Source organism: Lytechinus variegatus, chromosome 13 (genome assembly GCF_018143015.1).
Source record: "Lytechinus variegatus isolate NC3 chromosome 13, Lvar_3.0, whole genome shotgun sequence".
Classification (NCBI taxonomy): Eukaryota; Metazoa; Echinodermata; class Echinoidea; order Temnopleuroida; family Toxopneustidae; genus Lytechinus; species Lytechinus variegatus.
In genome coordinates, this window is record NC_054752.1 from 34,307,277 (window position 1) to 34,331,294 (window position 24,018).

At 35.7% G+C, this 24,018-nt stretch overlaps 1 protein-coding gene across 1 annotated transcript; it reads left to right on the forward strand.

The window, feature by feature from the left end:
- Positions 1–848: 848 nt before the first annotated feature.
- Positions 849–23,945, forward strand: LOC121426293 (sentrin-specific protease 1-like). Its single transcript, XM_041622529.1, has 17 exons — positions 849–1,032; positions 6,417–6,487; positions 7,322–7,497; positions 7,885–7,963; positions 8,629–8,782; positions 9,231–9,405; positions 11,000–11,139; positions 11,629–11,858; positions 12,962–13,079; positions 15,627–15,711; positions 17,115–17,147; positions 17,935–18,255; positions 18,669–18,716; positions 19,461–19,616; positions 20,357–20,436; positions 21,725–21,899; positions 23,860–23,945. Exons 1-17 carry the CDS (start codon positions 941–943, stop codon positions 23,920–23,922), a joined length of 2,196 nt encoding a protein of 731 aa, XP_041478463.1. The 5' UTR covers positions 849–940; the 3' UTR covers positions 23,923–23,945.
- The last annotated feature ends 73 nt before the right edge of the window (positions 23,946–24,018 follow it).

Here is a 24,018-nt window from a genome sequence, read left to right on the forward strand (position 1 = left end):
TCATCATCATTATCATTATTGTTATTATCACTCCATTGTTTAAAAAAAACACGAAAATTCGTGAGCTGACGTCATTTCACTCCATATCAAAGTGCTGCCACCCTGACATAAAATAATAAACACTCCTTTGTCATGTTTGTATTAAAGCAGGCATTTGTGCTCTCATGAAAGGACTACCCTGTTTTTAAATAAAACTGAATAAATAACACTCTAACCATCCATACCGCTATACCTCTACAGTTTATATATTTCATCTTGACAATAAGAATATATTTTTACATCAATGATAGGAATAATCTTTCATCAAAGGCTAACTGGCTTCAGCACGGTCAGCTAGGGTATCAAGGTTTTTTTGTTTTTTTAATGCTATTTTGTTATCGAAGGAATTTTAGATAACTGGAAAATAATTATTTTAATCCTTATAATATGATGATAATAATCTTATGTACTCCACACCAGACCTGCCAAATATAGGCAGACGATACACCATTTGGCGGACTGTATTTTTCCCAAAATAAGAAAAAGAGGTATTGGGAATGGATGGCGGCCGGGTAAACCGCTGTGAATGGTGCTCTTTGAACACTGGAGTGCCAATATGGCATCCGATGTGCCTCGGCGAGACGTTGCATTGACATGCACATCGAAGTGCACGTACTAGTCCAATAGAATCGTGTTCGGTGGTTGTTTGTGAGATCCCCGTTATATTTTATCAATATTATCCACTTGATAATAAAAAAAACATATCTTCAAAAAGAAGAAAATAAATATAAAATACAATTACAGACAAATTTGATATTTGATGACCGCGAATGAAAATGCTTTTGTTAGCTAGCAGTAACCGAATTCTCGATTTGATGGAACGAGGTTCTATTGTAAGCTTCTTGCCGCGACATTTTGTACGGAAAGTCAAGTTCCTGTGAGATAAAATACGATATTTCCAATGGTTTCTAAACTTAACGCAGTATTTCGCCATTTTATAGGGTCTGAGAGACATCAGTCCAGTACGGGGTCCAGAAAACGTCCCTCAGAAAGGTAAGATTTCTAATATTTCATGACATTTGGGTTTAATTTATTTGTCATCGGTCCCATGTGTGGTTATACGCGTTAGTGAATAGGGGCCTAGGTGATTTGTACATGTATTTTTTATTTTTTGATAGGAACCCATTTTAGGTCATTAAGTTACTTTAATTAGGAAGATTTGGCTTATAATTTATTTATCTGGTGATGCACAATAGTTTCATTTATTTAGAAAATTCTGAAAGTAGGAGACAGAACTATTTGTAAAATTGTTTGGTCTTTTTAACTGACACAATATTTGTACGAGGTTAGTACATACTAACCTCGTACAATAGACCGTGTTTGACCCTGGATTTCGAAGTAGTCGGCAAACATCGCTTCATTGCTGAAGTAATATTTGCCGAAGCTCCTTCTCGCTACGCACCGGGGCTCTTGCCGGTAAGTAGCAATGGTTTGTTGAATATGAAAATAATAATAAAATAATAATCCGATAAAAAAAGCACATTTTGCTTACCTCGGCCTCGAAAGTGACTTCGCTTGTCTCTTCCACGGAAATACAAGGAAGCCCGTTGGTGGCGCTAATAATTTCACAACCTTGATTCAGCTCCTCGGTAATTTTATAACTGTATCTAAATTCTTTGAATGCGCAATCCTCATGATTAATTTACTAATTATGGGCACCAATTAATGAAATGCCTTCAAAAAACATAATTAATGATTATTATTGGTGATGATAACACTCATTTATATCTAAGTAACTCATTCAATAACTCACTGTTTTTAAAACCCATTACTGAATCAGAGATTATAGAAATCACCAAATCACTCAAAAAAGGCAACTCTTGTGGATTTGATGGCATTAATATTAATGTTGTAAAGAAAATCATATATTCTATTGTAAAACCTTTGTATCACATATTTAATCTGTCTATATCATCAGGTAATGTTCCCGACAAATTAAAGATTGCTAAAATTGTACCAGTTTATAAAAAAGAAGATCCACATATTTGCAAAAACTACAGACCTATTTCAATATTACCATGCTTCTCAAAAATATTAGAAAAATGTATATATAATCGTTTGTACTCATTCCTAATACTTAATAATATACTAAATGATAGTCAATATGGATTTAGAAGTAATCACTCCACATGTCATGCTATAATAGACCTTCAGGATAAAGTGGTATCGGCATTGAACATTAATTAGTTTGGGGTAGGAATATTCATTGACCTTTCCAAGGCATTTGATATAGTAGATCACAATATTTTGTTAACCAAATTACAATATTATGGTGTACGTGGGCTTCCATTTATCTGGTTTAAAAATTATTTACATAATCGTTATCAATTTACTCACTTTAACAATAAATCATCTTCTTATAGCTTAGTTAAACATGGAGTCCCCCAAGGTTCGATATTAGGTCCCTTGCTTTTTCTCATTTACGCTAACGATATTGTTATGTCATCTAGTAAATTTGATTACATAATGTATGCAGACGATACTACACTTTTTTATACCCAACCAGACTTTAGGTATTTAAATGAAAACATTAATTCTGAATTACTACATGTATCCCGATGGTTTAAAGCCAATTAACTGGTGGTAAACATTGAGAAATCCTCGTTTATATACTTTCATAACAAATTATCTAATGTAAGCAATATATGTAATGATCTTACTCCTAGTATTAATTCAACCCAATTATCTAAGTCTAAGGTTGTTTGTTTTTTAGGTGTTCATGTTGATTAAAATTTGAATTGGGATTCTCACATAAACTATTTAACTACTAAAGTATCGAAATGTACTGGAATTATGTGTAAATTAAGAAGTTTTCTTCCTAAACCTGCATTACTCTCTATTTACAATTCATTAATATTATCACACATTCTTTATTGTATTGCTGTTTGGGGTAATTGCAGTAAATCTAAATTAGATAAACTCTTTAAATTACAAAAGAGAGCAGTTCGTATATGCACCAACAGTCATTACCTTTCACCCTCAACTCCTTTATTCCGTAAACTTAATACTTTGAATATTTTCCACCTTTATCAATATCAAGTTGCAATATTGGGGTTTTTCTACTTTAAAAAATTATTACCAAATAAGATCAGTAAAATGTTTTGTATCAATAATGTTGTACATTGTCACACTACACGTATATGCAATTTGTTTCATTTATGGAAAGTAGGAAAATCTTATGTACAAAAAGCTATACGTTTCAGCTTCCCAACAATCTGGAATTCTATTCCGAAATTTGTTCGCACATGCAAGTCTCTTTCCCTCTTTAAAAGAAAATTAAAACAATACTTTTATTCTAAATATTCCTAATTTTGCAGCTATGTTACAATATTCTAGACGATTTGCCATAATTTTTTTTTTTTTTTCATATTTTATACCGTATGTCCGTTTCTTAATCCACTTACTTTTGTAACCTAAGTTGTCATACATGCTTTGATTATTGTATATACTAAGTAGCCTCCAAAATAGCATTTATTATTCTTAGGAGACTTTAACTCACAAGGCCACTTTTGGCTTTATTTTAAGTCCTCCTTTTCGTTTCTCATATTATTACTGTATACACAGGCCTAATTATGCATGAATATCATTGTATTTATTTTAGTAGTATTTTGCATGTTTACATTTTTTAAATACTGATGTATATATTTGAATGTGTTTTTTTTCTATGTATATATCTGTACTCAATGCCTTTTTTTTAGAAATGAATAAAAAAAAAAAAAAAAATTTGCATTAATTTAAAAAGATGACTGATAAAAAAAAATGAAAATAATATATGTGCCTGGAAAGAAACCAGCAGTACAAGCTTTGACGAACGTCAATAATACGTATACGGTATACCAAAGTCTATACAATGAAAAGATTGGACACTTCACGGACTTTGCGTAATGCCTTGCGTCGATATGCGTGTAAAATAGTGTAGGTGCCTATTCTTTCCCTTGTCGTGTCTTTGATATGAATATAAATCGCGCGCCCTCTTCAGGAGAAAATTGATATCAACGCTGACTGATTTCTATCTCCGTAAAATCTTCACTAAAGATCAAGAAAATATACATATTTTTAGAAAGAAACTTCAAGGAGAAGTCACGGAAGGATCTAAATGATTTGGTAAGTGTCATAGCAGGATGTGGAATATTTATTTATACATAATATTTTATGTGGGCAAAAGCCCACTGTATTTTGGAAGTGTAGTTGTGTGTCGCGTGCGTATGACTGATAATCCTTCGCTCGCGAGACGATATGAACCCATGGGTGGGTCTTTTTATTGGCTTAAAATTTTAAAGTTTAAGTTTAAAGTTTGGCATGTTTGGGACTACTTTTCTAAGTTCTACACATGAAGCAGAGGCTTGACTGGGAGCTGCTGTAACAGTGTGCTGAAAAGATAGTTGTGCACCCATAGCAATATGACCTTGCGCGAGACCCTTGCGGGTCGCGTCGCCATTCCAGTGTGAAAAGTCCTGAGCCCGGTCCAAAAAAAGACCCCTTCCGAAATCTTCAATTTTCATTTATAACTTTATTCCCATCTCCACCAACAAAAGCTGTTAGTGTTATGTTAGAAGTATTTGTTCATTTTAAGAACCATCCCAGACTGGAACTCCCTCACATCCCCAACCATTGAAATCAAGAACAAAGAAACCTTAGGCTTAGTAAAACTTAGACAGCTGGCAGTCGTCTGTTTCAAGGAGTTTTTTAACATTTTTAAAAAAATTTCTCGTACACAGACGGCTCGCTATCGTGCAGCCACCATTAGGGGACTTGCAATGCAAAATCCCCCCGTCGGGGCTCTTCAATTTTTGTCTTTAATGAATAAAAAATTGGAAAATTAACGTGACTAAAATACAAATGTATATTGCCTCTTGGCATTAATTGCCCAAAAAACAGAAAAATGAAGTTAAAAGGAACAAAAACAGTGACTTACCCCGGCTGTCGCGCAAATTCACTTCCCCGTTTTATCCGATCTTAAGTACATAAACATATGGACATTGAGTCCCCTGTACAGATCGCGCTAGAACTTCGGTCTCTGTATTTGGTGAGTGAAGCCAATGGAGTTCAGCTGAACAACCAACAAAACAGAGACCGAAGCTTTTGGTCTAAGTTAAACTAAGCGAAACATACTTCAAATCCATAACCTTGTCCATTGAATGTTCAAATCTAGCCTTGAGTTGAGGACTCCATGATGATATTTTTTAATATTTTGACATATACTTCTTCATCATGGAGCCTTGAACCGCCTGCCATATGCATAAGCGAGACCTTCACACTCAGATGTTCCCTAGGAAATCCATATTGACATTTGGTTTATAAGTGTGAATGTTAAGGAATTTTGAACCTTCAAATGCCTAAAAAGTAATGTGTAAATTGGTTAATAAAAAGATGAATATTTTAAGGTTTCTTACCAGACCGATCTCATGTAGATCCCTCTATCCATTTGTCAACAAAGCAATTGCAATGGGTCTGACCCTTGAACCGCTTCGTTATGACGCACCTTGGATTAGTGATGTTACAAAATGCCATTTTGAAAAACAATTTATATCTGAAAATTGATGTTGAATTAATACTAAACTTTGATGTGATTATAAATAATTATTATGATAATAGTTATTATAATCACGTATTGAATTTTAGTATTTGTCTAAAAAAAGCCGATTTGCAGCACGCCACATGTATTTATTCACCGCCAAATCCATAAAGTGCAGTAGAATACGGTATATACTTTATGGAATACATGAAGTTTCTGCGTTCTATAAATTTTACTACTAAGTATTATTATTATGCAGAATGTCCCACATCGCCACATGACTTGGCCGAGGATCGAATCCACGACCTCCTGTTCACGAGGCAGACACTCCACATGTACAACTGAGCCACATACATGTAGGCATAGGAAAGGAGAGAGAGAGAGATAGGGAAGAGCCTGGAATGAAGTCTAGTCTTTTTCGAATCAGGAAGAAAAGGAAGAAAAAAAAAGAATTAAAAGAGAGAGAAGGAAAAAGGAATGGAAAAAATTGTATAATAAGCTACTGAAAATGAACAAAAGCTGTGGCAGAAATAGTCAATCCTGACTGGTTGCCAACCAAGGAAAGAAGAAGAAGAATAAAAGTGTAAAGTTTCACTATTTCAATTTTTTGTTTGAAAAAACGCTTATCCTTTTACCAGGAGTGGAATGTTAAATACCAAAATATGGCAATATAGGTAAGTTATCAGTATAATCAGTTGTATGTCTACCATTGGAGGTTGAACTCTCTTCCTTTGCCAGGCTGTGAACTTTTAGAACTCTTTTTTTTTCCCCTTCAAATTGCTGTGTCTTATGCCTGTACAGTAATATACATGTGGACTACCCTTTACACATTTGAGAAACTTTTCTTTGTCTATCTTTGCAGCCTCGATAATGTGAGTGAAGATATCCTGGAGACTCCTCAGCCAAAGAGGGCTAGAACTTCCAATCACTCTGGTAAGAATAATCCTTTTTGATAGACGAACATATTAATTTTTGGGTGGTGTTTTCCTTTCCTGTTAGTAAAGTTACATACATTAAAAAATGTACGACTTACGCACGACTGGACACGTTCTTAGGTGTTAAGTCTGCTACACAGGGGTATCTCATGCAGCAGAAGAAAGGGGCCTGTCTTACAAAGAGCTGCATTTGATCCAATCAATCGCAACTATTGAAAGCCAGCATAGTCAACATATAAAATGCATGTTTTTCAAAATTTGTTCTAGATATGAATACATATATCCATAATTAATTGATTTCTTGACAATTTGGTGTGTTCTTGTTTGTTTACAAAGGAGATTTCACAAATTTCCTGTAGAAAAAAATTATGACTCTGATGGATTTCCATAGAGTTTGATTGGATCAATTTACTCTGTGTAAGACAGGGCCCAGTTGCGCATAAAGTCATTCATGCATTTCTTTCAAACAGCTTTATGAAATGCCCACTAGTTGAAATGTAAAGAACATCATTTTGAGTGGCTGATTGGTATTTACAGTGTTCCCAGCCCATCAGGGAAAGTTATTTTACTTCTTTCCAGTGAGAGAAATTCACGGAATTTGATTTAAAATATACCTCAAATCAGGGAAAATGTCTCAAATGAGGGAAAAATCAGGGAGTTTTTTTCAAAGATTTGATAGATTTGAGCTCTAAGAAATACTCAATTTTGATGACTAGACTATACGTGAAATAAACGATTCTTTCGGTGTGCATGTGATGAGTTCAACAATTTCAGATTTCAAATTCAAAAGTAGTTTTACATGTATAAGCGTTATTGTTTGTTGATGAATTAGATGACTTAAATCGGTCCCGAGCAACCACTCCCCTTGTGAAAGTAGCCAATTGGATTCATCGGAAGGCTTCTACTTTTGGAGAAACCTACTTCTTCCGTCCGTTGGATAACCTGGTACAGAACAACTATCCTTCACCAATTCCAGGAGCATCAGACAGAAATAATCATCGGTCACAGGTTTGTACACAAATGTACCTCTCCTTCTGTAATTTATTCCAACATTACAATTGTGTTCCTTACTTTTGTAACAGTAATTTGGTGAATTCTATTTACTGCATCAAACCTAAATAAACGACATGGCTAATGTGTTGGAGAGAAAAGGAATCTGTGTTAGGAGTTAAGAAGTAGGAAAAAAATACTCCCTTGAATGCAATTTTGGCTACATGGATGCTTGTTAATGCACAGTTTATTAAGATAATGGCAAAGAAATGTAATTAAATTTCTCAAAGAATTCCAATCTATCGGATCGGAAGATCTCACCTTTTCCTTGTAGTTATGAAGTGCTGCAATTGTTATTTTTAAAAAGCGCAACAACAACATATCCTGTTGTTTTCTTGGTTACAGGTCATGAGTGATACACCGGGTCCATCAGTGAGAAGTAAAACCACAAATCAACCTCCCAAAGTAAACTTCAAACAACCAGGTAATACAACAAACAGCATCCCTGTTGATGTTATTTAAGACAACAAAATCATGTGTTTGTTAAAGTTGAATATTGCAGAATTATGCATTAATGCAAAATATGACAAGTATACAAACACTGGTTGCACTTTTCATATTGTATGTGTACTTTACAGATTACAGATTTTAGTACTTTTTCTGTTTAATTTGAAATATATATCTGTTTTGTAGACAAAATAAATGTGCTACATAAGCACTTGCACGATTGCCCTGGGCAAGTAAAAGCAAGAGTCGGGCAAGTGTTTTGAAGTAAAGACCAAAACTACTTACCCGAGTTGGGCAAGCAAAATTCTCACAGTAGAATGAACAAAATTAGGGTCGATATGATATTGACCCTGATTTTGGTCATGGTAGGCAAGATAAAATCACTTTGGAAAAAGAAATGCAATAACAAGGTAGATCAGTTTATGTCAAAAGAGAGAAAAAGGTCAATGGTTCATAAAACCGCAAAACTTTCTTTTCAAGAGGTAAAACTCTTTTTTTTCAAGGATTTTTTCGGGCAAGTGAAATAGATTTTTATGCAAGTATGTTCCAACTATTTAAAAATTTACTTGCCCGACCAGGCAAGTGCTTCTCAAATGTTATGTGGCACCCTGTTGATTGTACCTGCTTCTTCTATCCTCATAGATGGAAGACCTCACCATAAGACAACATCTAACCCAGGTCATCAGCAGACCAAGCAATCTTCTTCTCATAACAATGAACGGCAGCTAGAGAGAGAAAGCACTCAGAGGGCGGCAGGAACAAGAATGGGACCAAAAGAACAACTCGCCAATAAAAGGTTTGTGGTTGCATTTATTACGGGTTGGTTTATAAGGTTTTTGTGAAGATTTATTTTGGTGGGAAAGGTTGCGTTGGTATAAGATATATGGCACATCATATCTAAAGTCTGCATGTTATTCTAGTTTCCATGGACCATCTTGAATCTACTGCTTATGACCAACAGACTTGATGTGTGGGATCTATAATTACAATATTATTCCTTGTTGTTATTATGTAGTTTTTGTGAAATAGACACCAAAGAATAGAATCTGGCCAACTGAATTCCAGTGAATGTTTATGATTATTTGAATGATTTTTATAATGAGCACATGTTTTATACTTTTAGGTGATCCAAATTTCTCAGCATTGCAATAAATACTAAATGACTTCATGGTAAATTTATCTTATTTGATACAATTTTTGTATACCGGTATGTGATGTGCGTCTCATTCTTTCTGTATACACAGCTCTGTATCTCTCCCTGTGAATTCATCAATGGGAGCCACTGGTGTCTCCAAGCATGATGGCTACACCCCTGTCAGAGATAAACTATTCCCACATCCAAAGAGAAGAGTTGTTGTCTCTTACGCCTCTAGGGGGCGCTCCCAACACATACCAACAAAAAGCCAAACAGTAAACGAGGTACGATTATCTCAATTTCGTTTTAAGAAGTTCTTTGTGGTAATTTTTTTATGTTGCATATTAAATCCATGGGAGATAGCCTTGAGTGGGAGCTAAATGCTTCTGATTTCTTCTGATTTCCTTTGAATAGATTTTATCTGTTATATGCATGTCTCATCTATTATTATTTATGAACACACATAGACTTGTGCAGTACAAGTTGTTGGAATAAAGGCTATTAAATGAAATTATTTTATAAATTATCACTTAAGCTGTGTATTCATTAAAGGTCAAGTCCACCCCAGAAAGTTGTTGATTTGAATTGATAGAGAAAAATCAAACAACATAACACTGCAAATTTCATCGAAATCGGATGTAAAATGAGAATATTATGACATTTTTAAGTTTCACTTATTTTTCACAAAATAGTAAAATGCACAACTCAGCGATATACAAATGAGAGAGTCGATGATGTCCTTCACTCACTATTTCTTTTGTTTTTTTATTGTTTGAATAATACAATATTTCAATTTTTACAGATTTGACAATAAGGACCAACTTCATTAACCATAACCTGTTAAGATAATGGTAATTCAACATGTTCAGGGAGAAATAAGACACTTGACAAGGAGGATAAAATTAGAATATTTCATATAATAAAATACAAAAGAAATAGTGAGTGGGTGACGTCATCAGTCTGCCAATTTGCATACTGACCAGGATGTGCTTATAACTGCTTTGTGAAATTAAGCGAAATGTCATAACTTTCTTATTTTACATCCGATTTTGATGAAATTTTCAGTGTTTTGCTTGTTGGGGTTTTCTCCCTATTTTCAAATCATCTTTTTGTTCAGGTGGACTTGTCCTTTAATTATTTGCTTCTCATAGCTTGTACTTGCTTATGGACTGAGCTGGGTGATTTGGGCAGGAATTGGGAGGAGGGGGGCTGACTTTCATTTTCTGTCAAATATTACATGTAAATCTTCTGTGCTGATGGCAGACATCCCATTTTTTTTAAATATCCATGTGTCGATCTTATATCATCAACAAGTTAAAAGAAATTTGTGAGATATTTCCTATTTTTGAGCAAGCGCCATGAGCGCCCAGCTGAGGCAGATACCGGCGCTATACAAGAACCCATCATGATGATCATTATCATCATCATCAAGACGGCCTCGGCTGATTCAATTTCCAGCTCATTGTCATCTTTTTAAAAACATTTAAAAATACATATTTTTCTGGAAGACGTTACATGCATATGAAATGAATCATTAGAAAATAAGGAATAGTTGATAAAAAGGAAACATTTTTGGTCTTTCAAAAAGTCATGATAGGGATGGAAAGGCTTATACTGAAGAAATATTTTGATAATTTGGTCGTGGGTTCGAATCCCAGCCATGGCGTAATTTCCTACAGCAAGAAATTTATCCACATTGTGCTGCACTCGACCCAGGTGAGGTGAATGGGTACCTGGCAGGATTAATTCCTTAAATGCATGAGCGCTGAGAGGCAGCTCGAGCTAAAGCCGGGGTAATAATAATAACAACGCGCCTCGGAATGGAATATTTCTAGATAGATGGCGCTATATAAATGCCTATTATTATCTCTTTGACAGTGTGTAAGGTTGAAGGAAAGACAGCAATACAAGCAGTTATTAGAGCAGTTTACCATGGGGCATGGTATGGGATGTTTAGGACCCTCTCCCTCTGCTGAGGCCACTGTAGATGAGAGCAAACCTGAACCTTCTGTGTCAAGGTAAGCCAAGCATACCAAACTGTTAGCAGAGCTGTCAACCATAACAATTATGATGTAATCATTTGCAACCAAATATATGGAATTTTGGCAGATTTTTTTAAAATAGAAAATTGTATTTAATTGAGGAAAATCACCTCTTATGTCGCTGTTTCATAAAACTAACAATTATTGGTAATTGAATGAATTTTGTTTCAGGTAACTTGATTATTGATGGTCAAATCAAATACAGAGTTCAGCCATAAGATATTTCAATTTACTGAAACCTGATGGAAAATGATCTCAGCATTACCAATTACAAGTTGGGTCTCATTGAAAATAAAATGCCACAATAATTTTATTAGTTTTTCCTGAAAAGTGAATAATACTGTTGGAAGCTCTGTTAGCGAATCTTGTTTTGTGTACGAGTGAAAGCAGAAGTTGTAGATGGCGGTAAAAACTTGCAAAACTGTTACCTCGAAACTATCACTCAACTATTCCATCATCTCATAGACCGAGTGCAGCGGTCCCCGAAACCAGCATAGCCAGCAGCCGTCTAGAAGCACCAACCAATCAAAGGAGTGTTCAGGAGAGGGTGGGGCTTCGTGTTCTACCCCATGAGTACTCCAGTCAACGTGAGGTGAGGGAGGCTGTCCGTCAGAGACTCCATGCTCCTACCAGTAACCTGAGTCCAGTGATGACTGAGGGAGAGAGATCGGTTCCTCCTACTCCTGCTCAACCCGGTACGTGTCTTGGTCCAATTATGTGCACCTTTTCAAAGGTCAGGGCCGCTTCTTTCCCCGCGGGAATCCTGCAAACAGCTTTTCATTGCAAATAATCACAGTCAACATAGAGCAAATAGCTGCAGTGAAAAGATGCATAGCATAATGTTGAGCATTGTGGCCCAGTGGATAAGTCTTCTGACTTTGAAACAGAGGGTCGTGGGTTCGAATCCCAGCCATGCCGTAATTTCCTACAGCAAGAAATTTGTCCATATTGTGCTGCACTCAACCCAGGTGACGGGAATGGGTTACCGGCAGGATCAATTCGTTGAATTCATGAGCGCTGAAAGGCAGCTCGAGCTAAAGCCGGGGTAATGATAATGATAACAACGTGCCTCGGAATAGAATATTTCTTGATAGATGGCACTATATAAATGCCTATTATTATCATTATCCTCACAGCAGTATTCCTGCTGAAAGACCAGGCACAGACTTCTGTCAGGTTGCCTAACAATAAGAAAGTTTTGTTATGGATGACAGATTGATGTTTGTACACGTTGTAATGAAATTATTTCCGTGCCATCAGGTGGAACAAGTGTTTCCTCGATGTGAATAAGCCTTGTTGATTTTCAAGATAAGGGCGTACTCGCGTTTACCTTGTGATAAGGTCCCACCTGACCAATTTGATGAAGGTAATATAATTTTCTGTACTATGATGATTCGCCCTGAAGACAGTCATAGAATAACTGGATAACAGACAAAACTCAAGGTGACATATGTACAGGTGGTTCTTTGTCAGTTGTCAATTTGACCATTGCAGAAGCATTTGACAGCCAAAACGAAAACTCCTGAAGGTTATCTTACCGGGTATGGTTACTAGTACATGAAGTATTTTTCAGATTGTTGGTTCAGATCAAATCAATGTGTTAATTTCCTTCAGCTAGATATTTACATTGTGCTGCTTTAAACCAGGTGAGCCGTACGTGAGAAAGTACAGAATGGGAGTGTTGTGATTTTTTTTTATTTTGGAGATCAAACACAACAGCATAAGACTTCCAATACTTTGATTTTATCTTCAACTGTTATTTTATCATTTTTTTATCTCAATTTTCCCATGCCATCAGACTTTAATGAGACCAGCCCACCACCTACCATCATAGCAACCACCAAGCCTGGATTAAATGCCTTTCAGAAGAGTTTGATGTCAACACCCTACCTGTCTGAAGATTGGGTACATGATCTGTAAGTTTACCATGGTCATATCAAGTAACAATGAACTGCTACATGTACATATTTTTTTTCTGTCTTGTTGATAGACTGTTAGAACCCTGTATTGCAAAATTCTTGAAGAGAACTCTCCCTAGGCAAAAGTTGGTTGCCTCATATGTATTTTCCTGAACTCTGTCTTAAAACTATTTTTATTGTGAAAAATGAGGTTTTAACACAGATATATGTGATATTCATGTTCATTGGTTAACGGTCATAAGGCATCTCACTGCATAGGATTTAAGAGCAAAATCAGATCTTGTGAATACGATAAGTCAAAGATTCTGAAAATGTTTGGAAAGGTACACACGATTTGCCTTCAATCATTTGAGTTATGTTACCTCTACATAAGATTTTATCAGAATGGAAAATATGTCCTAACATTCACATTTAAGTTTTTATTGCTTCAAGAAAGTAAATGAAGATAGATATTGCCATATTTTAAGTTTGTATTAGTGGAAATCTGAAATAATTACACAAAAAATGAATGTTAGCATAAAAAATTACATTTTATATTGTGTTCCCATTTTTGTTTCCATATTTCAACTTCAAGTTTCATTAAACAGAGACAAGTATTCTGAAGTCAGGTTTAAATTAAACCCTGGTTTAAAGATATGATTTAACTAGGGATAGCCAATTGGGCACAAATTAGTACATGTTCAATTTATTTAGGCGGAGCGCCAAAAGCCCAAATGCGTTCCAACGCGTGCATAGCTATTGTTCCATAATGAGAGCGTGCAAAGGTGTTCCAAGAGATTAGTAGGAAGTACCGTTATATTCTGCTTTAAGGCTAATTTGCATAATCCGTACACGCTGGGGAACACCGCAATTATAATCTCGATCGCTATTGGCTAAAGCCTCGCCCGCCGGAGCGTAGCACGAGAATGGTCTGAATAGTGCAATGTCGCATACAGTACACACGACACACACACACAGAGCTCTAGCGTGCACTTCGCACCAAATGAGGTTCGTGTTCGGTGTGCACGTAGATATACGGATTTTTCGGTCTGATCAACCATCCTGGCCCGTTGCTTGGGCCGAAATAGAGTAGTCGCTTGGTATGATTTTTCATGCGTAAAGGGGTAAACATATTCGGTGAATATTAGCTGCCATGTCAATTTCACAATATCGCCTGATATCTAAACATGTTGAGATGTTACTCTTCCCGAGTGGACATGTATATAAAAATTATAAGGATAATTTACGGCGTTTCTGTGCAGTATTTAAAAGTCGAACATAGAAGAAACTCGGGGGTGAATGAAGCAATACTAGTTCGCGCTTCCTAGCTCAGCTGCAATCGCAATCTTCGGTACGCTGGTCTTTTGGGACGTTACTCTATGGCGACATCGAAATCAACTGCATAATTCCAAAATTTAAATTGACAATGCCTTTATATGACATCTCCGATATTTGATCGAATTCTAGTAAATAAAAGACCGAAACATCTAGTTTTGTGCCGCAATTCTACGCTGTGGCGAAGTCGAAGACAATTCGTGTGCCTGACTAGATAGACTGTCCGCTGTTGAGACGTTATGGTGCTTTTATTATGAGGGAACAACTTTTCAAATAAAAATAAAAGGAAATTTTATCGGCCAGTTTGCAAACAATATGACTATGACATGGTAACATTACCGGGGATGAAAGGGGGAGGGTCCCAGTGTTGAATTAATAATCATAAAATTGCAATTCATAAAATATAATTAAAGAACAAAACCAAGTAATGAAAATGAAAATATAATGTATAGAATAAACAAGAAATGAATTTCATTAAAAATAGGAACAATATCAAAACTACGTGGTTGCATGCAGTCGCCCCTTTGAAAACTAATTTTGACTAGTTTCAATAACCCAATGATTTTTGTTAATTTTTCTATGAAATTATTATAATTGTAATAATTACTACCATTGCTGTTCATGAGTTTCTTTTGGGAACTATTTTGTCTAAAAAAAAATATGTTGTGATGTACTAGCGCTTTGCAACTTTTGAAAAGGCGCTTGATAAATTATTGTGTTGATATTGTGAATGTTTTCATTATTGTTTGTTGTGTTATCATATTTGGGACATTCTGTGAATGAAATTATGGAGGAGAAAATGATAAAAGGAAAATCGCGTGAAGTGTCTCTAAAATTAACAAACAATGTGTCTTTCATGAATCTCTTGTTAGAATTTCTGGTCTCATCAACGAACCATCTTTTTCTTTATAATGCCGATTATTTAGGCTTCAATGAGTTGCCGATGTCAATTCTGCATTTATTCTCACATGACACTCAAATCATTCATAACTGCTTGGAATGATAACTGAAGTAGTTTTCTTCATTATAAAAGCAAATGGAAACAAAACAAAATATACAATGTAAACATAATTTATGAGTTTTTCGCTCCCCACAATTTTAGGACAGAGTTAGACCGTGGTCTACGTAAAACCTGATTTCAGAATACATGCCATAGTCTGTCCTGTTCATAGAATGCAGTATGTAAATTGAAATGCATTAGAAAGGTTTCAAACTCTCCTTACCATACAGGAAAGCTCGCTTTGAATCCAGTGTGCGTGTTAGACAAAGAGAGATTGAGGAAGAAAAGACAAAGCTACAAAGCTACGAAGAAAGGGTAAGATATCACGATCATAGAGTTTATTGAATGTGAAATGTTTGGAGACAACTCAAGTTAGACAATTGTGTTTCCGGTTGCTCTTACCAGTCAGAATCTAGTCAACTGAGAAATGGATGTTTAAAGGGGAATGAAACCTTTGGAACAAATAGGCTTGTGTAGAAACAGAAAAATCAAAGGATAAGAATGAAGAAAGTTTGAGAAAAATCGGACAAATAATGAGAAAGTTATGAGCATTTGAATATTGCAATCACTAATGCTATGGAGATCCTCCCATTGGCAATGCGACAAGGATGTGTGATGTCACTGATGAACAACTTTCCCTTTGGTGGACTATAAAATACCCTCAAAATGTCTCTTTTTGCTTTTTCTTATGATGATACAAACTCTTTATCCATGATGTATTATTAAAAAATATGTATTACATGCCCTCATGTAGACAGAACACATGATCTATGGATAGATGTGAGAAAAGAGGCGATTCAAGTGAAATATATACTAAAGTAATGGGGAGAGTTGTTCACGAGTGACATCACACATCTTTGTCGCATTGCCAATTTGCTATCTCCATAGCATTAGTGATCGCAATATTCAAATGCTCATAACTTTCTCATTATTTGTCCGATTTTTCTCAAACTTTTGTTGATCTGTTTCTTTGATTTTTCTGTTTTCACACAAGCTATCTTGTTCCAATGGTTTCATTCTCCTTTAAAGGCATTGACTAACTTTGATTTGACTTTGAAAAAATCTGAGCCCCAAGGTCCCACTTGTCACCTGTGTCTGTGATATATTACAAAAACAGTACCCCCCAAAAAAATCACGTCCGAAATCATTATTTAGTGCTTACAAAAGTGAAATATAAAGTGACCAGAAACACTATCTTAATTTCATCACATACAATATGTGTTCTATTATCATCAGTAAAAATTGAATTAAACTATAAAGTTCCAAAAGTATTTCTTATGATTTTTGTTGTTTCAGAATTTTTTAGGTTGATAGGTAGGCATCCATGTACATATTTCATCTCTTCTTTGTTTTTGTTTTTAATTACCTGTCTATCACGTTAACTTGTTCCTTTAAACATATTTGAAAACGTCATAGCAAATTGTGATTGATTTCTGAACTGCATCTTGAAACAAGAACTGTAATCTGATTCGCTACAGATAAAATTGACCTAATCATTGTATAACTGCAACAGAATATGTGCGATTGATTGCAAATATTTTCTTGCAACACCCTTAAGTCATACTTAAATCTTTGTCAAACACTCCCTGGTTAATTTTTGTTCCATTCCCGTATTCCTCCTTATAATAAACACAGCATTTATTATGCGCCATCTATCTAGTAAACTATTCTGAGGCACTTATCACAGCTACATCTTGTGATTTCATTTCATTTTACAGAGAGCAAAGGGACAAGCTGAAGCAAGGGAACTGGTGAGTTTTTGTCAAATTCTTAAGGCATTGAAAACTGCTTCCGATGATTAGTAAATTAATAGGAGTGAATAAAATGTTGTTTTCTAAGTGGTTAATTATTAATGGTAGTAAAAATGTTATCAACTTTGGGTATTTCGGTATTAGGGATACATCTTTCATTAGTGTAAAATTTTCTGTTTATTTTTTTTCATTTCAGTGATTGCTCATATGGTTGTATGTAGCTACTTATTTCATAAGCTCTGATTGGGACAATAATGAAATGATTTTTCCAATTCAAGCTTATATTCCACAATCTCATAAAAAGCATTATTGAATATTAAATATACCTCAAAATCAGAGATTATGATCACATGCAAGCTCATAAGCTGGAAAGGCTTGTATTAATGTCTCCTATGGCATGTTTCTACAGAGAATTGTTAAATGGTATTACTCACGTAAGTATCCAGAATTATGGAAAACCTCCCTGTAGAAACAGACGCGATGCAGTTTATTGATAAACCTCATCCCTCAAAATAAGGTTTCTCATAAACGCCTCTGGGAGTCAGTTATTGCCGTGTTTCGCGGCACTGAATGTGAGTTAATCCGAATATTCCCCATGTAGAAAGAGGTTGGAGTAAGGGCGATGCAGTTTTTTTGTTTCCAAAAAAAATAAACCATTTTAAACGACTTTCTGTAGAAACACGCCGTTATTCTTTGTAAGGAAGATAGCCTATAGGAATTTCGTTATTAATTATATTGAACCGTGATTATCACCATGGTTTTTAATATGGATCTGTGCTTTTTGTAGATAAATCAAAGAATAAAGAGAGCCTCTGGATTGCCCGGTGCTGTGGAAGACATCATCTACCGACCAGAAGAAAAGGAACCGGAGGACGCAATCACCTTGGTGGATGAGGAGGTCGAAGAGGTCGACGATGAGGAGCAGGATGATGGGATGGAAGAGGAGGACGAGGAGGAACTACCGGAGCTGACTGATGAGATGGAAGCTGAGATTAGCGGAGCTCTTAATCCTAATCCATCAAGTGAGGGATTATCTAGTGCATTCCGACTGACCATTACAAGGAGAGACATGCAGACCCTTGCTGGTCTAAACTGGCTCAATGATGAGGTATAATTTTCTTGAGATCTGTGACTACCATTCCCAAAATGAAGAATAAGTATTAGGTCACCCCTCCCCTACCCACAAAAATCACCTTAAAAAACTCAGTTGATAAGTGCATAAGATGAGCAAATGAATGTGAAGAGGTGTTCACTGGATAAGATCATTTTATGTGATGAAATTTCTAAGGACAAAATTCTTTTAAAAACATTTCGCCTACAAAGCTAAGTTTTCTAAAGTGAATTCTGCCTACCATGCATATATTTAGTGATTGTAAGTTTCTTTGGCAGTGATGGAGATTTTGTGTGCTCACTCTTCATACATTGTATGTTCTTGATATTGCTTCCCATACATCAAAATATTTTTTTTTCCTTTTACATGTTATAATTCTGTTTGATCTATGTTCTTTTGTATTTATACAGATCATGAACTTTTATTTTGAAATGCTGATGTCAAGGAGTAAAGGAGAGGTGGGTGTTGTAGTTTGTGAATTCAATATATAAAGAAAATTAATACAATCATAGTGTTTAGTAGTAAATAGAGGAATGAAGTGTACAAGCAATTATTGTTTTTGAAAGTGAAATGGTGAAATGTTTCTTGAAGCAATTTGAATGTAGCCATATTTCAGAAGCAGTGGTGTACCTAACCTCGTTACGAGGGGAAAGCTTATAAAAATAATTTTGGCAGCTCTGGGACTTGTCTTATATAGAGACTTTTGACTTGTAACTATGGTAACTTTGCCATCATTTTAAAGCCCATGGCAACCTCAATTATGATTTGCTGTTGAGCCCTGTTACCATGGTAATTGTCAGAATAACAATGCTACTATACTTGTAGTAAGTCTTTATGAAACAAGCAGCATGTAATTTTCCAAGATAATGAGACTATTTTACAAATCTTCACTGAATCTAATATGAGGCCATTCCTTACCTATTATCCTAATCAATTACTTGAACATGCACTGTTAACTTCATTAACTATTATGTGGCTGGCCTGGTATGGTATGGAATTATGCTCAACCCAGATCAGGTAAACGGGTATCTGGCAAAATTAATTCCTTGAATGCACCAAGTGCTGGAAGGCAGCTCTAACTAAAGATCGGGTAATTTATGGTGTGTCATTGAATAGGCGACTAGATAATGGGCAACTTGTAAATGCTATATATATTATTATTACTCACGACTTATTTCATGTTTTCTCTTTTCAACTTCCAGGACTACCCAAGTGTACATTCTTTCAACACATTCTTCTACCCCAAGCTGATCAACTCTGGTTATGCCAGCCTGCGTCGCTGGACCAAGAGAGTAGACGTTTTCACTAAAGATCTTCTTCTAGTACCTGTCCATCTAGGAATGCATTGGTGTCTAGCGGTCAGTTTAAACTTCAATAGATTTTATGCATGTAACTTCATAATCTCTTTAATAGCGCCCTCCCTCAGAGGATATAGGAATATGTGTAAACTGGGTTGTCAGAGAAGAGCTGCAGATCATTAACGCACGCAAGGCAATGACTTCAGCCTCCAGTGCGATGATGTTAATGCATAACGTCTATACTTCCCTTGTGTACTCTGTGTTTGAATGCCTGGCTGGTATGGAGGTGCAGTGACTGAAGCACCTTGTCAGAAGTTAGAATTGCTTCTTTCTCGCAGGAATCTTGCAAGCAGCTTTTTATAACCAATCATTGCATTTCATCATGTACAAAGTATTGGGGTACAATGCAGGGATAGTTCCCATGACAGGAAACATTACACCTTTATTAATATGGACATTTCCAGACCTTCTGGAAGACACTCATAGACTTTTGACAAGTGCTTTTCAGAAGCACAATGGTTTCAAGAATATTGGCATTGTTCGGCCAGTTATATTTATTGAATATTTGTTACAAACTTTTTTTTTAATCCATGGATACTTCCATTCGTATTTGGTGCTTTTTTATAATATCTAAGCAATCATTTGTTTGTCACGCCTAAACATCACATGTATAAAAGATGGAGAAAATTATATCCTGCACATCTTTTTGGTATACCACTCTTGCCAAGTCCTTCCAAACTATTTTAAAGCAATTTGTTCACTTCATTGATGTTTTCCGCCTTCACATTTCTACTTTATAGGTTATTGACTTCAGGAATAAAACCATTGTTTTCTATGACTCCATGGGTAGCCACAATCAACAGTGTTTAGATGCACTCAGGTGAGTTTTTAACCCATTCATTCCAAGATTCTGAAAATACCCAGTGACCTTCTACAGTGTCCTTTTGATTCCAACAGCCAATAGGTTAATGGTTAATGAATTTCATATAAGCTACACATAGATTATATTAGATCATAGATTGTATTACATGTATGCATACATGATATGTGATCAGAACAGAGTGAAAGGAAGAACTCCTCTTCTAGTTCAAAATATTTATTCTTGATAACTTCTGGGGCCCGTAACACAAAGCTTTAATAGCAATGATCTTAGAACATTTTTCTACGATTGATTCCATTGACTACATTACACAATCAATCGTAAAAACCTTTGTGTTACGGGACCCGGGGAAGCATTTCATCGACATTTTAGTCCGACTAGTTGTCAGATCTGACAATTTTCTTGGACTCTGATACGCGGAGAAGCACTGTTACTATGATAACTGTTGGATAAAAGGGGACTTTTTGGATTAAATGTCCAACAAGTCCTTTCATGAAACGCTCCCCTGATAGACTTAAAAGAGAGTTTTGTCAGGTTCACCCATAATAGAGACCTAGGGCCCCGTCTTTCAAAGAGTTACGATTGATCCAATTAATTGTAACTATGGAAATCCATCAGTGTCATATTTTTTTCTTTTGGAAATTTGCACAATATCCTCTGGAAATAAAGAGAAGCATTCTCAATTGTAAAAAAACAACTGTTTATGTATGAATATACCTCATAAATTGAAAAATTTAGAAAAAAAATGCATTTAGATATTGACGTTGCTGGCTTTCCATAGTTGTGATTGATTGGATCAATCGCAACTCTTTGTAAGATGGGGCCCTGTTCTCACGGAGAGTTGCAGTTGATACCATCAATCACAACTATGCAAAGCCAGCGACACCAACATCTAGGATGCATTTCAGTTTGTTTTCTTAATATGATGTATACTCATGCATGCATCGTTATGGCCTAATCAGTATGTTTCTCTATGTTTCAAGAGGGATATTTTCTACATTTCCTGAAGGAAGAATTAGGGTGTTGATGGACCTCCACAGTGTAAATGGTTGGTTCAATCGCAAGTTTTCGCAACTATTTGTAAGACATGGCCCTGTAAACAAGTAGAGTATAATATGAGGTTGTCTTCCATAGTTTGACATTCCATTAGTGGAATATTCGCCCTAGTCAATGTATTGTTTAGAACAGATTCTGCAAATCATTTGGCATTGAAGTCAAAATTCTCCTACGTCAGACAGCTTTCAAACGACTCAACTATTACAATACTGTATCAATCTGTTTATTCCAGAGATTATCTTGTATCTGAGCATGCAGATAAGAAGAAGCAGGAGTATAGTTTGGATGGTTGGTCGTATTACTCGGAGAAGGGGATTCCCCAGCAGCTGAACGGGTCAGATTGCGGTATGTTTGCTTGTAAATACGCTGAATATATCTCCAGGGATGCTCCTATCACATTCACACAGGTAACTTATTTTCTTATCGATTTGAAACCCTATTCCACAGAGAGCAAGAGAGTTGAAAAACCTCAAAAGATCTTTCTTGAACTTTTAATTATCTCTGTGGTATTGATTTCTTAGTCAATCTTCCAAGGGCTCTGTGTTCTTAGGGATGCCACTTTTTATACTAAAGTCTGAATTTAAACGTTTAAAACATATTTTCAGTCATGGAAGACACCCTTGTCATGTAGGAAATGGGTCATTCTAGATGATTTTCAGACTTTGTTATTATGCCATCCCTATGTTCTATGGAATGCAGGCCGTGCATGCTTCTTCCAAATCTTTTACAGTTATTATGAGGATCATGTCTTGCAAATTGGATGCTACCAAAAAATTGTCCAGCTGTAATAAAATAGTTTTTGTCTCACCTGCATAGCAGAGTGAGACTATAGGCGCTGCTTTTCCGACGGCGGTGGCGTCAACATCAAATCTTAACCTGAGGTTAAGTTTTTGAAATGACATCATAACTTGGAAAGTATATGGACCTAGTTCATGAAACTTGGCCATAAGGTTAATCAAGTATTATTGAACATCCTATTAGAGTTTCATGTCACATAACCAAGATCAAAGGTCATTTAGGGTCAATGAACCATGTTGAAGGAATCAACATCAAAATCTTAACCTGAGGTTAAGTTTTTGAAATGTCATCATAACTTAGAAAATATATGGACCTAGTTCATTAAACTTGGACATAAGGTCAATCATGTATCACTAAACATCCTGCATGAGTTTCATGTCACATGACCAAGGTCAAAGGTCATTTAGGGTCAATGAACTTTGGCCAATTTGGGGGTATTTGTTGAATTACCATCATAACTTTGAAAGTATGTTGGTCTAGTTCATAAAACTTGGACATAAGAGTAATCAAGTATCACTGATCATCCTGTGCGCATTTTAGGTCACATGACCAAGGTCAAAGGTCAATGAACTTTGGCCATAATGGGGGTATCTGTTGAATTACCATCATAACTTTGCAAGTTTATTGATCTGACTTTTGAAACTTTGACATAAGAGTAATCAAGTATCACTGAATATCCTGTGCAAGTTTCAGGTCACATGATCAAGGTCAAAGGTCATGTGAGGTCAATGAATTTTGGCCACATTGGGGGTACAATGTATTTGTTGAATTACCATCCTATCTCTGTAAGTGTATTGGTCTAGTTCATAAAACGTGGAAATAAGAGTAACCAAGTATCACTGAACATCTTGTGCGAGTTATAGTAGTTTTCAAAGTCAGCAATGCTGCTATGTTGAATCGCATGATGCAGGTGAGACGGCCAGAGGCATTCCACTTATTAGTGATAAAATAGGTTTGGTCCCATGCTCATTTTGGGATTTCAAGTTTTGAGTTGGAAGTGTTTATTTAGCTTTCATTGATATCAAGAGTGTGTAGCATATTTCTTATGTTTATAAAGAGTTTGATAAGAATTTTGTTTTTATTGTAAACTGTTGTCAATGATGGAGGTGTCAAGGGAGATAGATGTTTATTTCTGATTGTAATGGTGATTGCGATTCTGAGGAGAATAACAATTATTGTGGAATGTTATATTCAAAACTTCCAATCACAAAAGAATTGTTGTTTCTATATGCACAGGTGGGCAATTTTCAGAGCTGCCAAGTAGTACTGATTTTCAGTATTTAGTACTGAAAGATGAGAAGAATACTGATAGTTTCATGTAAAATACTGATTTCTTAAAGTCAGCTTTACATTTGGTCCTATATGGTATTCTTTGAAAATACTGATTTTCAGCTTAAAAAATACTGAAATGTTACTTTTCTGGTTGGCAGCTCTGCATTTTTGTAGTTAATCTACCAAATAGTTCATTGGTTATCACAAAAAGAACCACTTTCAGGTATTTTTCATGCCCACTTTGATATTCCATCATTTTTTTTCTAAAATTATAATTTGATTTTTTTTTCTTCATAGCATGACATGCCGTACTTCAGGAGGAGGATGGTTTGGGAAATACTGCACACGACCTTGTTGTGACCTTCACTGTATGCAGACATGAATCAGACCAAAGTCAGGTAGAGCGTCCTCACTGGGACAGTGACTTTCATCCTGATCTTACAGTGATGTCCATTG

Bases quoted from the DNA above. Each gene is read 5' to 3' on its own strand.
- LOC121426293 (XM_041622529.1), top strand. From the start codon at position 941: ATGGTTTCTAAACTTAACGCAGTATTTCGCCATTTTATAGGGTCTGAG. The intron at 13,080-15,626 runs GTAAGTTTACCA...CTTACCATACAG, and splicing joins GAAGATTGGGTACATGATCT to GAAAGCTCGCTTTGAATCCA. The intron at 20,437-21,724 runs GTGAGTTTTTAA...TGTTTATTCCAG, and splicing joins CAGTGTTTAGATGCACTCAG to AGATTATCTTGTATCTGAGC.